This window comes from Pelodiscus sinensis, chromosome 2, assembly GCF_049634645.1.
Source record: "Pelodiscus sinensis isolate JC-2024 chromosome 2, ASM4963464v1, whole genome shotgun sequence".
NCBI lineage: Eukaryota > Metazoa > Chordata > Testudines > Trionychidae > Pelodiscus > Pelodiscus sinensis.
Window position 1 is genome coordinate 234,761,709 of NC_134712.1, and position 12,354 is coordinate 234,774,062.

Below are 12,354 nucleotides of genomic sequence, written 5' to 3' on the forward strand. Positions count from 1 at the left end.
ATAAAACAGTTGGTTTGAATCCCTACAACAAAGTTTCGGGTCACTTTAGTGCTCATGAAATATGCCAGACTGATAATATTGGAAACTGTGTCATATCCACAGACCAGGGACCATTAACTTCACCCACTAATGTGCTTCAATACTGATCTAAAGGAATCATTTGTAGGAGTTCATTGTTCATGCCCATGCAATATCTCTGCTCAATATTCTCATTCATAGAAACTAGGAGATTGCCCATGCATATTTAATAAGCCATTTGGCCATTACAGAGGGTGACATCACTACTGAGTATAGATACCAACTTCACCTCTAGCCAGGAGGTGCGACCTCCCCCTGCCCTCACTCCGCCTCTTCCCACAACCCTCTGGCCCCACTTTGCTCCCATTTTACACCTTACCTCCAAAGTTTTCCCCACCCAGCCTCTTCTCTACCTCTTCCCCCAAGCACACAGCATCTCCACTCCTCCCCTCCTTCCTGGAACATCTGGAATGCCACAAAACAGCAGTTGGCAGGAGGCAATGGGAAAGAGGGAGGAGTTGAGCAGCAGTGCTACTGGGAGTGAGAGGTACTAAGAGGAGGGGGAATCTTGGCTATTGCTGGGTGTTTTTCTCCGAGGGCAATCTAGCCCTGGAGCATCCATGGAGTCAGCATCTATGCTACTCAATATGATCTGAATGTGTGAAATTCAACATCAAAAGATCTATATTCCACTACCAGTTCTCTGAGAGACCCACTATAGCTTCCATCTGAACTGATGCTCAGAGGACAGAAGGCTTACACATCTTACAAACTTTTGTTATTAAGAAAAAGTCCTTTCATTTCTCTAAACAAAAGATCTTAAAGAAATTATTTCAACTCTATTTTAATTCTCTTCACGGCTTAACTGAAATCTATGGCTTCCTGAACCACTATTCATCTCAAAACAAAGTTAAACTACGGTATTAAAAAGATGGGAATACTGTCTGACCGCTATCCAATGATGGGTTACATAAAATCTAAAATACTGCTATGTGTCCTGCTCTATGGAAAATAGTCTACAAGTTCTAAAAGATGACAGTTAAGTAAATGCAGAAAGTCTATGAAAAGAAGAAAAGGCAGGCATCATGCATTATAGCATTATTTTACTTACCTTGATTTGATGTCAATCTTTTTTGGAATGGATAATTTTATTTACCAGAACTGGAAACAAGGCCAATAACTAAATTTTGATCTGTTGTTTACACTCTTTACAAGGGAAAGCAAACATATAATAATGCATCAAGATTTAACTTGGCTAAAAATAAATAAAATGAAAAGTTGACTCTTCCATATACAGGTAAGTTACTAAGTATATAAATGCAAAAATTGATGTTAATGCTCATGGATTAAAATGTGTAAAAGTATCTATGGTATATGTACACTGCAGTAACACACATGCAGCTGGAACATATCATTTGACCTGGGCTTGCAGGGCTCAGGCTGCAAGTCTCTAAAACTGTTGCATAGATGTTTGGATTCAGACGCCAGCACAAATGTCTGCACTGCAATTTTACAGCCCACTTAGGCAGAGTCCCATGAGTCAGCTGATGTGGTCCAGGTGCAGGTGTTCCAATACAGATCTATCCTAAGTGACTTGCAAACTGAAGTCCCATGTTCAAAAGGGACTTGAAAATCACTATCTTTCACAGAAAATCAGTGGGACTTATGTGCCTTCACACTTACACTTTTGGAAATGGGACTAAAGGGCTATTCAATAATTCTCCCTCTTGCTATATCCTTGTATGAGGTTATGGCCATGATTGTATAAGACACAGGACAAAACCACAAAGTAGCACTTCCAGGTACATGAATGAAGTAAACATGTTATGAAGGAGAGCTAGAATTCCTTCAAAATAAATCCAGAATGAAAAATGTGTGACATTTTGATCTTAAAGAAAAAGCCTCCCGTAGTAGTTTGCAGTCTTTGATTTTAACTGTAGACTTTCTGTGCAGATTAAACCTGACTTTCTCCAAATATGATTTTCTCTTTTAAAAATAATTTCAAAATCATTGCTATTTTTTATTCCATGGGAACCTAAATTCTGTTTCTGATGCATAAGTAGAAAATCACTATATTTGGAGTAAAAATGATAGATTTATGTTTCCTGAAATTTCCAAAATTACCCCAATAAGATATAAATTTATATTCTTGACAACAAAATCAGACTTTGTTTTAATAAGTGACTCTCAAACTATTTTCTGTCTAGTCAACACTAGTTATTTTGCATATTAATAGGCACATCTTTTTAGTTAATAATACAAAAGAGTTCCTGAGTTCTGAGTAGCTACCACTTCTATTAGGCTCAATAAGAGTTATCTCAATATATTTTTGAATGATTACATAGTGAAAATACTGCTTTTTATTAAGAATATAAGAAAGGCTGTTCTGGGCCAGACCATCGGTCTACCTAGCCTAGTATCCTGCTTTCTGAAAGTGTCTGGTACCAAGTACTTCAGAGAGAATGAACAGGCAATTTATTGAGCGATCCATCCCTGTCGTCCAGTCCAAGTTTCTAGCAGTCAGAGACTCAGAGACACCCAGAGCATGGGGTTACATCTTTGACTATCATGGCTAATAGCCATGATTGCTTACTTTGACCAAGAGTTTTTAGCGACAGACCTTGTACTTGGACTTTCAGAAATCCTTTAACACTGTATCTTGCATCATCCTTGTCCATATGGTTGTTGACCTCTCAAATGATTCCAAAAAAACTGGTGGTGAACGATTTCCCTTTTCAAAAGCCATTGTGACACTTTCCTGATATCATATGTTCATCTAGGTGCCAGAATTGTCCCAGATTTGAGGTGTCATTAGAGGAGGTTTTGGAATAAATTGATAAACTTAACAGTAACAAGTCACCAGGACCGGATGGCATTCACCCAAGAGTTCTGAAAGAACTCAAATGGGAAATTGCGGAACTATTAACTATGGTTTGTAAACTATCCTTTAAATCAGCTTCTAAAAGATAGCTAATGTGACGCCAATATTTAAAAACTAGATTTAGAGGAGATCCTGGCAATTACAGACCGGTAAGTCTAAAGTCAGTACCAGGCAAATTAGTTCTATAGTAAAGAAGAAAAATTATCACACACAGAGATTAATACAATTTGTTACGGGACAGTCAACATGGTTTCTGTAAAGGGAAATCATGCCTTATTAATCTACTAGAGTTCTTTGAGGGGGGTCAACAGACATGTGGACAAGAGGGATCCAGTGGATATAGTATACTTAGATTTCCAGAAAGCTTTTGACAGGGTCCCTCACCAAAAGCTCTGAAGTAAAGTAAGCTGTCATGGGATAAGAGGGAAGGTCCTCTCACGGATTGATAACTGGTTAAAAGACAGGAAACAAAGGGTAGGAATAAATGGTTAAGTTTTCAGAGTGGAGAGAGTAACTAGTGGGATCCTCCAAGGGTCTGTTCTGGGACCAATCCTATTCAATTTATTTATAAATGATCTAGAAGGAGGGGTAAACAGTGAGGTGGCAAAATTTGCAGATGATACCAAACAGCTCAAGATAGTTAAGACCAAAGCAGACTGTGAAGAGCTTCAAAAATATCTCACGAAACTAACTTATTGGGCAATAAAATGACAAATGAAATTTAATGTAGCTAAATGTAAAGTAAAGCACATTAGAAACCATAACAACAACTATACATACAATAGGATGGGGACTAATTTAACTACACCTACTCAAGAAAGAGATCTTGGAGTCGTGGATAGTTCTCTGAAAACATCCACTCACTGTGCAGAGGCAGTAAAAAAGAAAATAGAATGTTAGGAATTATTTAAAACGGGATAGAGAATAAACAGAAAATATCTTATTGCCTCTATATAAAACCATGGTACGCCCACATCTTGAATATTGTGTACAGATGTGGTGGTCACTTTCTCTCAAAAAAGATATATTGGCATTGGAAAAGGTTCAGAAAAGGGCAACAAAAATTATTAGGGTCTCATATGAAGAGAGATTAAAAAGACTTGGACTTTTCAGTTTAGAAAAGAGGAGACTAAGAGGGGATATGATAGAGGTCTATAAAATCACGAGTGGTGTGGAAAAAGTGAATAAGGAAAAGTTATTTACTTATTCCCACAGTGTAAGAACTAGGGGTCACCAAATGAAATCAATAGGCAGCAGGTTTAAAACAAACAGCCACCTAACACCACACTGGTTTAAGTGATATGTCACATACCACAGTTGTTAGTTCGACAATGTCACATCTGATATCTTTCAGAACTCTTGGGTGAATAAAATCTAGTTCCAAAGATTTATTAGTGTTTATCAACTTGTTCCAAAATCTCCTCTACTGACACCTGAAGCTATAGCAGTTTATCAGATTTGTCACATAAAAAGAATTGCCCAGGTATGGAAATCTCCTTGAATCTTTTGCAGAGAAGTGATGCAAAGTAGAGCATTAGTAAAATAACTACTTATTGGGGAAATAGCCAAAAATAAACCCTAATCTTTGTAATAAATAAGGATGTCCTGGTATTTTTTACTGAAACTGGATACTCTAATGTCTGATGTAGGGAAGGGATTTTCCATTCTACACTTGTAAATTATCACTATTTTTTACTTTGGGCTTGATGATGGCACTTTTTTCACTCCCCTATCTTCCTCTCCCCTCCCCTCCATATATGTTTGCAACAAAAACCATTTATGTGTATACAGTGTTGTAGCCATGTCAGGCCCAGGATATTAGATAAACAAGAGTTGTGCGATGATATCCTGAATTGCACCAACTTTATACTGGTGTGAGCAACAAGCTGTTCTTCAAGTCCTGAATAGCCTAAAAATTGAGTCTCTCACCAACAATAGTTGGTTCAATAAAATATATTAGCTCACTAGTTTGTCTCATTTTATTACTTTCCAAAATCCAAAAATGTGAAAAATGAAAATGGAGTTTTTCTATACAGTTTATGTGAAAATGGTTGAAACTTCTGGAGGTAAGAGAAAGCTAAGTACCAAAATGTTTCAGTTTAGTAATATTTGGATGCAGGCACCAAACCATTTTGCAAATTATGTTTCCGGTGTTCTGGTCTATAAAATATCCATTGCTAGCCAATTCAATCAGCATTAACTTGAATGCTTTGTTAGTAAGCATGCACACTTGAACAGACTTACATCAGTTATAGTGTTCAGAGCAGTATCTGCACCAATGCTGAAATCTGAACCCGGTACATTGTTGGATACAGTTGCAGGAACCATAACCATTGGAACACAGAACTCCTCATATTTCTCACGGGCAGCTGACAATTCCAAAAGTCCCAGGTAGGCCTGTTGGGCACAGGCATGGTGTAAACAATTAAGAGGGACATAAAGAGGACAAGGGTGGAATAATAACAGGGATGAGGCCAAAGGGAGAGCCATTTTTACCACAGCACACATCACAGATTGGGATAATAAGGAACCACTAAAATCTAACAAAAATACATAAACAAAAACAGTAAGATATATAGCATATACATGCATAATGCTCTAATACAAAAAAATTACTATACAGATAGATTCCTATACATCTTAATATTACAGTTATTTTCATTTAAGTGCCCAGCAATCTCATCACTATGGACCTGATTCAGCAAAGTACTTATGCATGAGCATAAGTCCATCCACATTCAGGAAGGCACTTAACATGTGCTTAATTTTAAGTATGTTTGTTTATACACTTTGATGAAAAGAAATGCTTTCTTGAATCAAGGCCTATATAAAGTAAAAGCTGTTTTGGTGAAAAGACTAAAATCCTTTCAAAAAATAAAAATGCATTTCTAATTATTTACAGAAAATAAAATGTATCAGAATGAAATCAACATGTGAACTGGAGTGGCTTAAACAATAAGCCATAGTGCAGTTTTTATTATTTATTAATTTAAAAATTACTATAGAGATTTTCAAAGATGTCTACATTTCTTAGTCTCATTGGAGACTCCTAAGTCACTTAGGCTCTTTGAAAATGTGTTTTATCTTGCTGTCTTACATTTGATTAAGAAAAAAAAAGTAACTATCCTGGATACCAAAGCTCTAGAGACATGGATCATCTCAAAATGTCTTATCTCAAAAGCCCTCGCTCTGGTTCCATATGTCAAAATGCATCATATGCAAAATTTTAGTTGCAAGCAAAAGAAAATATTTTGATGCTTAAAAATGAGTGTATGTTTCAATTCCACTCCAGATAACATGTTAACAGAATGACTAAGTAATGTACCTCAAATCCACCAATAACCATAAGAGCGTTGATGTTATTAGCACGCATCTGGTCAGCAATCTTCTCCAAATATTTTGCAGGGAGGGTACTAAAAATATTTAAATCAAAATGAGAGGGGTAAAAAAAATCTATGGATATTACCCACAATACCTGTTCATTTTGATAAGATGATTGTTACACTGTCAGAAGACAGTGAAATGTTCTGCATTTTATACACTTGACATAGGCTAAGGTGATTCCCATGCTCGTGCACCAATAATCACACTTGCTCACAATAGCTTAGTGTGCATATAAATAGCAGTGTAGCTTTGGTAGCATGAGCAGTGGTAGTGGAGGCACTCACTTGTTTCAGGCAGGTTTGTATTTGGTGTGCCCAAGCCAAGCTTCCCCTGAACTACTCACTTCTTCTACTCCTGAGCTACTTTGCTATTTATACTCAATCTAGCCCAGTGTATGTATTTGAGCAGCGGAATCACACCCCTAACTTGTAGTATAGACACAGCCTTATGCACAGACATTTTTTCTTCTTCTGAGTATCACCTATATTACGGTGGTTACATGATACAATTGCAGCCAGGAACAAAGGAAACCAGGAATGGCTTTTATGGGAAATCCATCCCAAATCTTATAGAAACTCAATTTTATGTCTTTAGTAGGTCTTTTCCCTCTCTTCTTTTAAACTAAGAAGAGCAAAAAAAACCCAAGAAGAGCTGCATATGACTCAACAGTGTGCCCTTGTAGCCAAGAAGGCTAATGGCATATTGGGGTGCATTAGTAGGAGCATCACCAGCATATCTAGGGAAGCGATTACTCCCCTTTATTCATCACTGATGATGCTACATCTGGAGTATTGCATCCAATTCTGGAGTATTGTGTCCAATTCCAAGGATGTAGGCACATTGTAGAGTCCAGCGGAGGGCAACAAAAATTAGAGGGCTAGAGCACACAACTTATGAGAAGAGGAACTATTTTAATTCTGTCTCCTCTGATGGGAACACATTAGTACCACAAAATGCTGAATTTGAACATCCTGAATTTGAAAGAGAACAGACCAAGTACATTCTGAAAAGAAAAAAGAAGCTTCAATGCATAAATAGACTGTAAAGACAGCACTTGGAGCTCAAGAATGCTTGTTTTGGCCCCTGTTTCTTCTACTTGCATAAAGTGACTAAAGCCAAAATTATGACATTACCGTTTTGTGCCAAGAAGTGACCCTCCTTGGCCAGTCCATCCTCCAACATCTCCCCAGCTGATTTCCTTTATCTACAAATAAAATGAAAAAGAGGAGGTTCTCTTAAGTAATTTTCCAAATGCTGTATTTTTGGTCATGCAATGATGCAGCTTAATGTAAAGCTTTCAGAACAGATGTTGATTGAGAACTATGGGAGCTGCTACAAATGAGACAGGGAAAAAAATCCCACAGCTCAGTTTTAAGAGGTTAATTTAATCTCCCTTGAAATTTTACCCCTCTCTTTATCCCCATCCTTAATTCCACACTATTTGTTTCTTCTTCCTCTATGAATCTTGCCCCCATCTTTTCCCTCAACTCTTATCTTTCGTCATTTTCCTATTTCATGTCTTCCCCTCACCTTTAGTGACAGTGTAATGCAAGAATCCAAACCAGTCCCAAGCTTGGTTCTTCACACACTCAAGAGAAGGAACAATTTTCACTCTGCTGTGACCTGACACTTCCCTACCATCCCCTGGCCGAGCTAGGCAGTAGAATCTGACAAACACTGAATCTATCTTCTCAAGATTAGCTGATGTATTGCTTTTGACATGGAGGAAGGGAAGTATCATGACGACTAACCTATCCCCATTTTCTGGAAAAAAAAAAAAAAAACCAGACACGACCTGTCTGCCCTAAAGAGAAGTTCTCCAGGGTTTCAAAAATACATCCTGTCACAAGTGACTTGGCTGCTGTATAGTGTAGTACATGCTACCGAAGGGGTATATATGACAATAAGGTAGAAACATGACAACCGATTCAATGATTTGTCAGTTATCTCATTGTTACGTACCCTGTGTACTTATCTCCAGATGCTTCATACTCCAATGGCTACTACAATGTAGGCAGTGTGCCAAATACTCAGCATCCTGCTAAGGTCACATTAAAGCTATCCTCTGTGCAGAAGCAATGAAACTCTTCTACAGAGAATTTCTCATCCAAGGTATCCAAGAGACAAAATAATTCAGACTGGATTAACCTAAATCAGGATGTTCTTAAAGGTACATTTTATAATGGACTGCTTTTTTTGTAGACATATCCTACATCTTTAAAAGTTATGAGTGCAACAATAACTGCAGGCACAAAATTAAGTAGGCTGAGCCTCTGCCTGCTTCAATAGTTCTTACAAAGAGACAGAGATCCAACCTGTGCCCAAATTTCAATAGCTGGCATAAATTGTGCATCCTCAAACAAGAGAGCCACTCCTCTGAGAGTATACCGCTCAAGAACGAGACTCTTCTCTATTTTTGTGTTCAGCACAGTGCTACACACATTGCTGGTGCTTAACAATGTAATAATCTCAAACAAAATATTAATTCATAATTGAATTGCCTAGGTCTGGGCTGTACCGAAATTCTGTTGGTGTTTAGTACCCAAATATTGCATCAAGACATGCTCAGTCTCTATAACTAGTGCTTAGCAATAGTAAATGTACTTGTGACATAATCTATGTATTTATCAATTTTTGTTGGCAATAAAGTAATTAGCTCCAATCTGAATTAACTAGGTGTGTGTATATATAAGCAGTTAAATTTAAAAATCCCTGTGAACTGAGTTCCCTCAATGGCCTCACAATCATTTTGTTACTTCCATTTGATAAATGACAAATAGGTAAAAAATAAAGACGAGCTACCGTACTTTAAATGCAGTAATTTCATACTAACCTGGCCTCTAGAAAAGCCTTCAAATCCATCAATAACAGCAAACATGTTGTGACCTTCAGTTATGCCAACTCTTACTGCAGATCGGACAGCAGCGTTCATCCCAGCTGCTGGGGCACCTACATTTAAAACTGCCACATTAAAATTAGTCTGCAAAAGAAAGAAAACAATTGTTAGACAGAATGTACACTAATTAAACAACTGACAGATACTCTAATGTTACATAGCAGCTATATAGTAAAAAAAAGACACACAAAACTATCAGAAAAGGAACAAAAGATCTAGCATTTCTAATTTTTTTCTTAGACAATTTTAACAAAAAGCTTCATTTGACCTGAAGATCATATCACTCAAGGTCATGTATTTTCTTCCCAGTAGGGTCAAAAAATGACAGAAAAAACTCAGTTATCCATGTGGTGTCATATCTGTGCAGAACTCTGGAACAAAAGATACCCAGAGCTGGCAAGGCAAAGAGTGGGAAGGGACATGTTTTGGTCTAGTGACATAACCACTAAGCAGGTGCTATCAGCTGACTCATGGAGCAGAAAAGACAACAGCTTTAAATTAAAATGCCTGCCAAAACCTTATGGGCAAGATACTATAACAATGGTCACTTAAAAGAGACTTTCACAGTGAGACAATGGTTTATAAGTTAGATTTAGACAACTTGAACTACTTTTGGGTATGTAATGTTTCCTAAATACTGGAATTAAATGTATTTAGGTAAAGGGCTTTAGTCGTTTCAGAGCTCAAAGTCTCTGTTTTAAATTCTACAGTGAAGTCAGGATAATGATACTGAGATACTGGAGTGATTTCCATGGCACAAGGCTACAATATAATACACAGATTTTGACTTCACTAAAGATTAGAGCAAAGAACAGAGAGATGTAGGAGAAAAAAGGCTCTTAAAACAAGGCCCACAATAATAAAAGAAACAGAATATTCTCAGGTAACTTACATTCTGTGCACATGTTCTTATCAATATCAAAGTCCTTCTTTACATAACTTAATTATGAATTTTACCTTGGATGTGTCAAACAATTGTTTGTAGATGGATTTAAAAAAAAGCACATTCAATACATTTTAGGTAACCGAATACACACAATACTGTTGTAAGATTTTTTTTAGTTATAGGTCAGATATATGGGGTTTGATTCTGACCTCAAACCAGTTTTGGAACAGCAAACATTATTTTCTGCAGTGGAGACACTTTTACTTCACATTGGTGTAACCAAGAACATTGTCTGGTCCACAGATATTTTCCTAAAAAAAAACAACTCTATGCTTTGAGTTCTATTGTACACATTAAAGGAAATGACAAACCCAAATGAGTCTTCTCAGGGTAAAAAAAAGTCAAGCTACTGAGTAAAAAAATCAGCAAAACATCTTGTAGACTAATTATAACCATGATTCACAGAACTCTACTAAACTCAAGGTACAATAAGCAGTACCTGAAACAGAGGCATGTTCTTTCCAAATTAACCACTGGTTATTTTCCTCAAAGTTGTACTAAAATAAAATCTTTACATTATAACTAGGCCTGTCAAGCAATTAAAAAAATTAATCGTGATTAATCACGCGATTAAAAAAAAATCATTGTGATTAATCGCACTGTTAAACAAGAATAAGATTCCAGCTGACCCCGACCTCCTAGTTCCGCTGCCTCTACAGTGTTTAAAAGGGGCATACCATGGGAACCTGGGATCAGCTTGAGTCCCCAGGTGACCCTGGCTCCGTGCAGCGCTGCCCCTTTGAAACGCGGCTGCAGCATTTAAAAGGGACAGCACCGTGGAGCCCGTAATCAGATGGAGTCCCCCACTGATCCCAAGCTCTGCTTTGAGCTGCCCCATTGACATGCTGCCTCAACATTTCGAAGGGGCAGCGGCCATAGGAGCTCCTGATCAGCTGGACTCCCCAGCTGACCCCCAGCTCAGTGCAGCGTTACCCCTTTTAAACCCGGCCGTGGTGTTTCAAAGGGGCAGGACTGCAAAAACACTTGGAATTAATGGATTAAAAAAATTAATGCGTTAATTGTGCTCTGCATTAATCGCAGGCATTAACGCGCAGCCTAATTATAACTATTAGATGTTGGGCCAACCCTTCAGACAGTATAAATCCAATGTGGCTCCATTGAATTCCATGAAGCCATGTTGATTTACACCTGCTAAGAATACAGCCCATTACTTTCATATGAAAGAAGTAAGTCTATATTTATAATACATGGAATCTGATTTCATATTACACCAGTTTAAATTAATACAAGCAAAAAAATCTTAAGAATAGAACTAAAAGTTTGCATGGCTTACCTTCTGGAGAAGTTAAACTATGTTATATTTAGTAAGAGTGAAGCATTCAAGTGCTAGTGAACAGCAGAAGCAAAATGCAAAGTAGTCTGAGGCTGTGTAGCAGCATTCATTGAGCTTTAAGCGATTTGTTAATCACATTCAGCAGCACCTCCACATTAAAATGACATGCATTAAAATGCTCTGCCCAGATACTGGCATTGCTGTGGCCTAATCGAGGAGGAAACTCTTCATTTTCAATCCCAAAAGAGAACACATATTTTGGTTGTTTTCCAAAGATTACAGATTTTAAAACACAAACAGTCACTAAACCAAAAGCATGGTATTGATGCAAATATTGCACGGCTATATTACTTCCTGTGCCACACAGAGTGATAGTGCATGCCAGACTGTGTAGGCCTGTAGTGAAGAGTCTCATTCTCCAGTACCAGAATGAACGCAGTGCTGCTGCACACTTAGGATCGTAGCCAGCGAAGCACTTAAGTACTACAGCTGACTCTATATGACTTTTGACTCTGCAAGAAGTAGGCAAGACTTTGTTGGGTCAGGGCCATATATATACAAGTATGTAAATGCATGTATATGCTTTTATGTATTAAGAATTTCTAACAAAATATTGTATTTGGGCTGTTAAAATTACAATGAAGTCATATTTAAAACAACATAATGCCCCCTGTCTGTCCTAAAGGATTATATGTTAAGTAATTTATGAAAAGTTTTGTATTGATATTTGATATTTTATTTTCTTCTGGTGCCTTCAAAGGGATATTTAATTTGCCTAATGACTAAGCCTAAATAGGATTGGTAAATCTTACATAATATTGTAGCTATTAAAAATGGAATGGCTTTGGCTCTTGAAATGTTAAATGTTTTTTGCTTATATATGGCTGATGGTGAATAACATCTGGATACTTCTGTTGCCCCGTTGCCAGAATTTT

General features: G+C 37.3%; 1 protein-coding gene across 3 annotated transcripts in view; it reads right to left on the minus strand.

The window, feature by feature from the left end:
- PFKP (phosphofructokinase, platelet) overlaps positions 1–12,354 on the minus strand; it is a 93,910-nt gene that overhangs the window by 20,638 nt on the left and 60,918 nt on the right. For 2 of the 3 annotated variants that reach the window (XM_075922711.1, XM_075922710.1), the window contains exons 13-16: positions 9,117–9,263; positions 7,417–7,487; positions 6,225–6,312; positions 5,144–5,296 (exon numbers count right to left, since the gene is read on the minus strand). In XM_075922711.1, coding sequence (XP_075778826.1) covers positions 5,144–5,296; positions 6,225–6,312; positions 7,417–7,487; positions 9,117–9,263 — 459 coding nt within the window. The remainder of the gene's footprint in view (positions 1–5,143; positions 5,297–6,224; positions 6,313–7,416; positions 7,488–9,116; positions 9,264–12,354) is intronic. The other variant, XM_075922709.1, reaches the window with a different exon arrangement.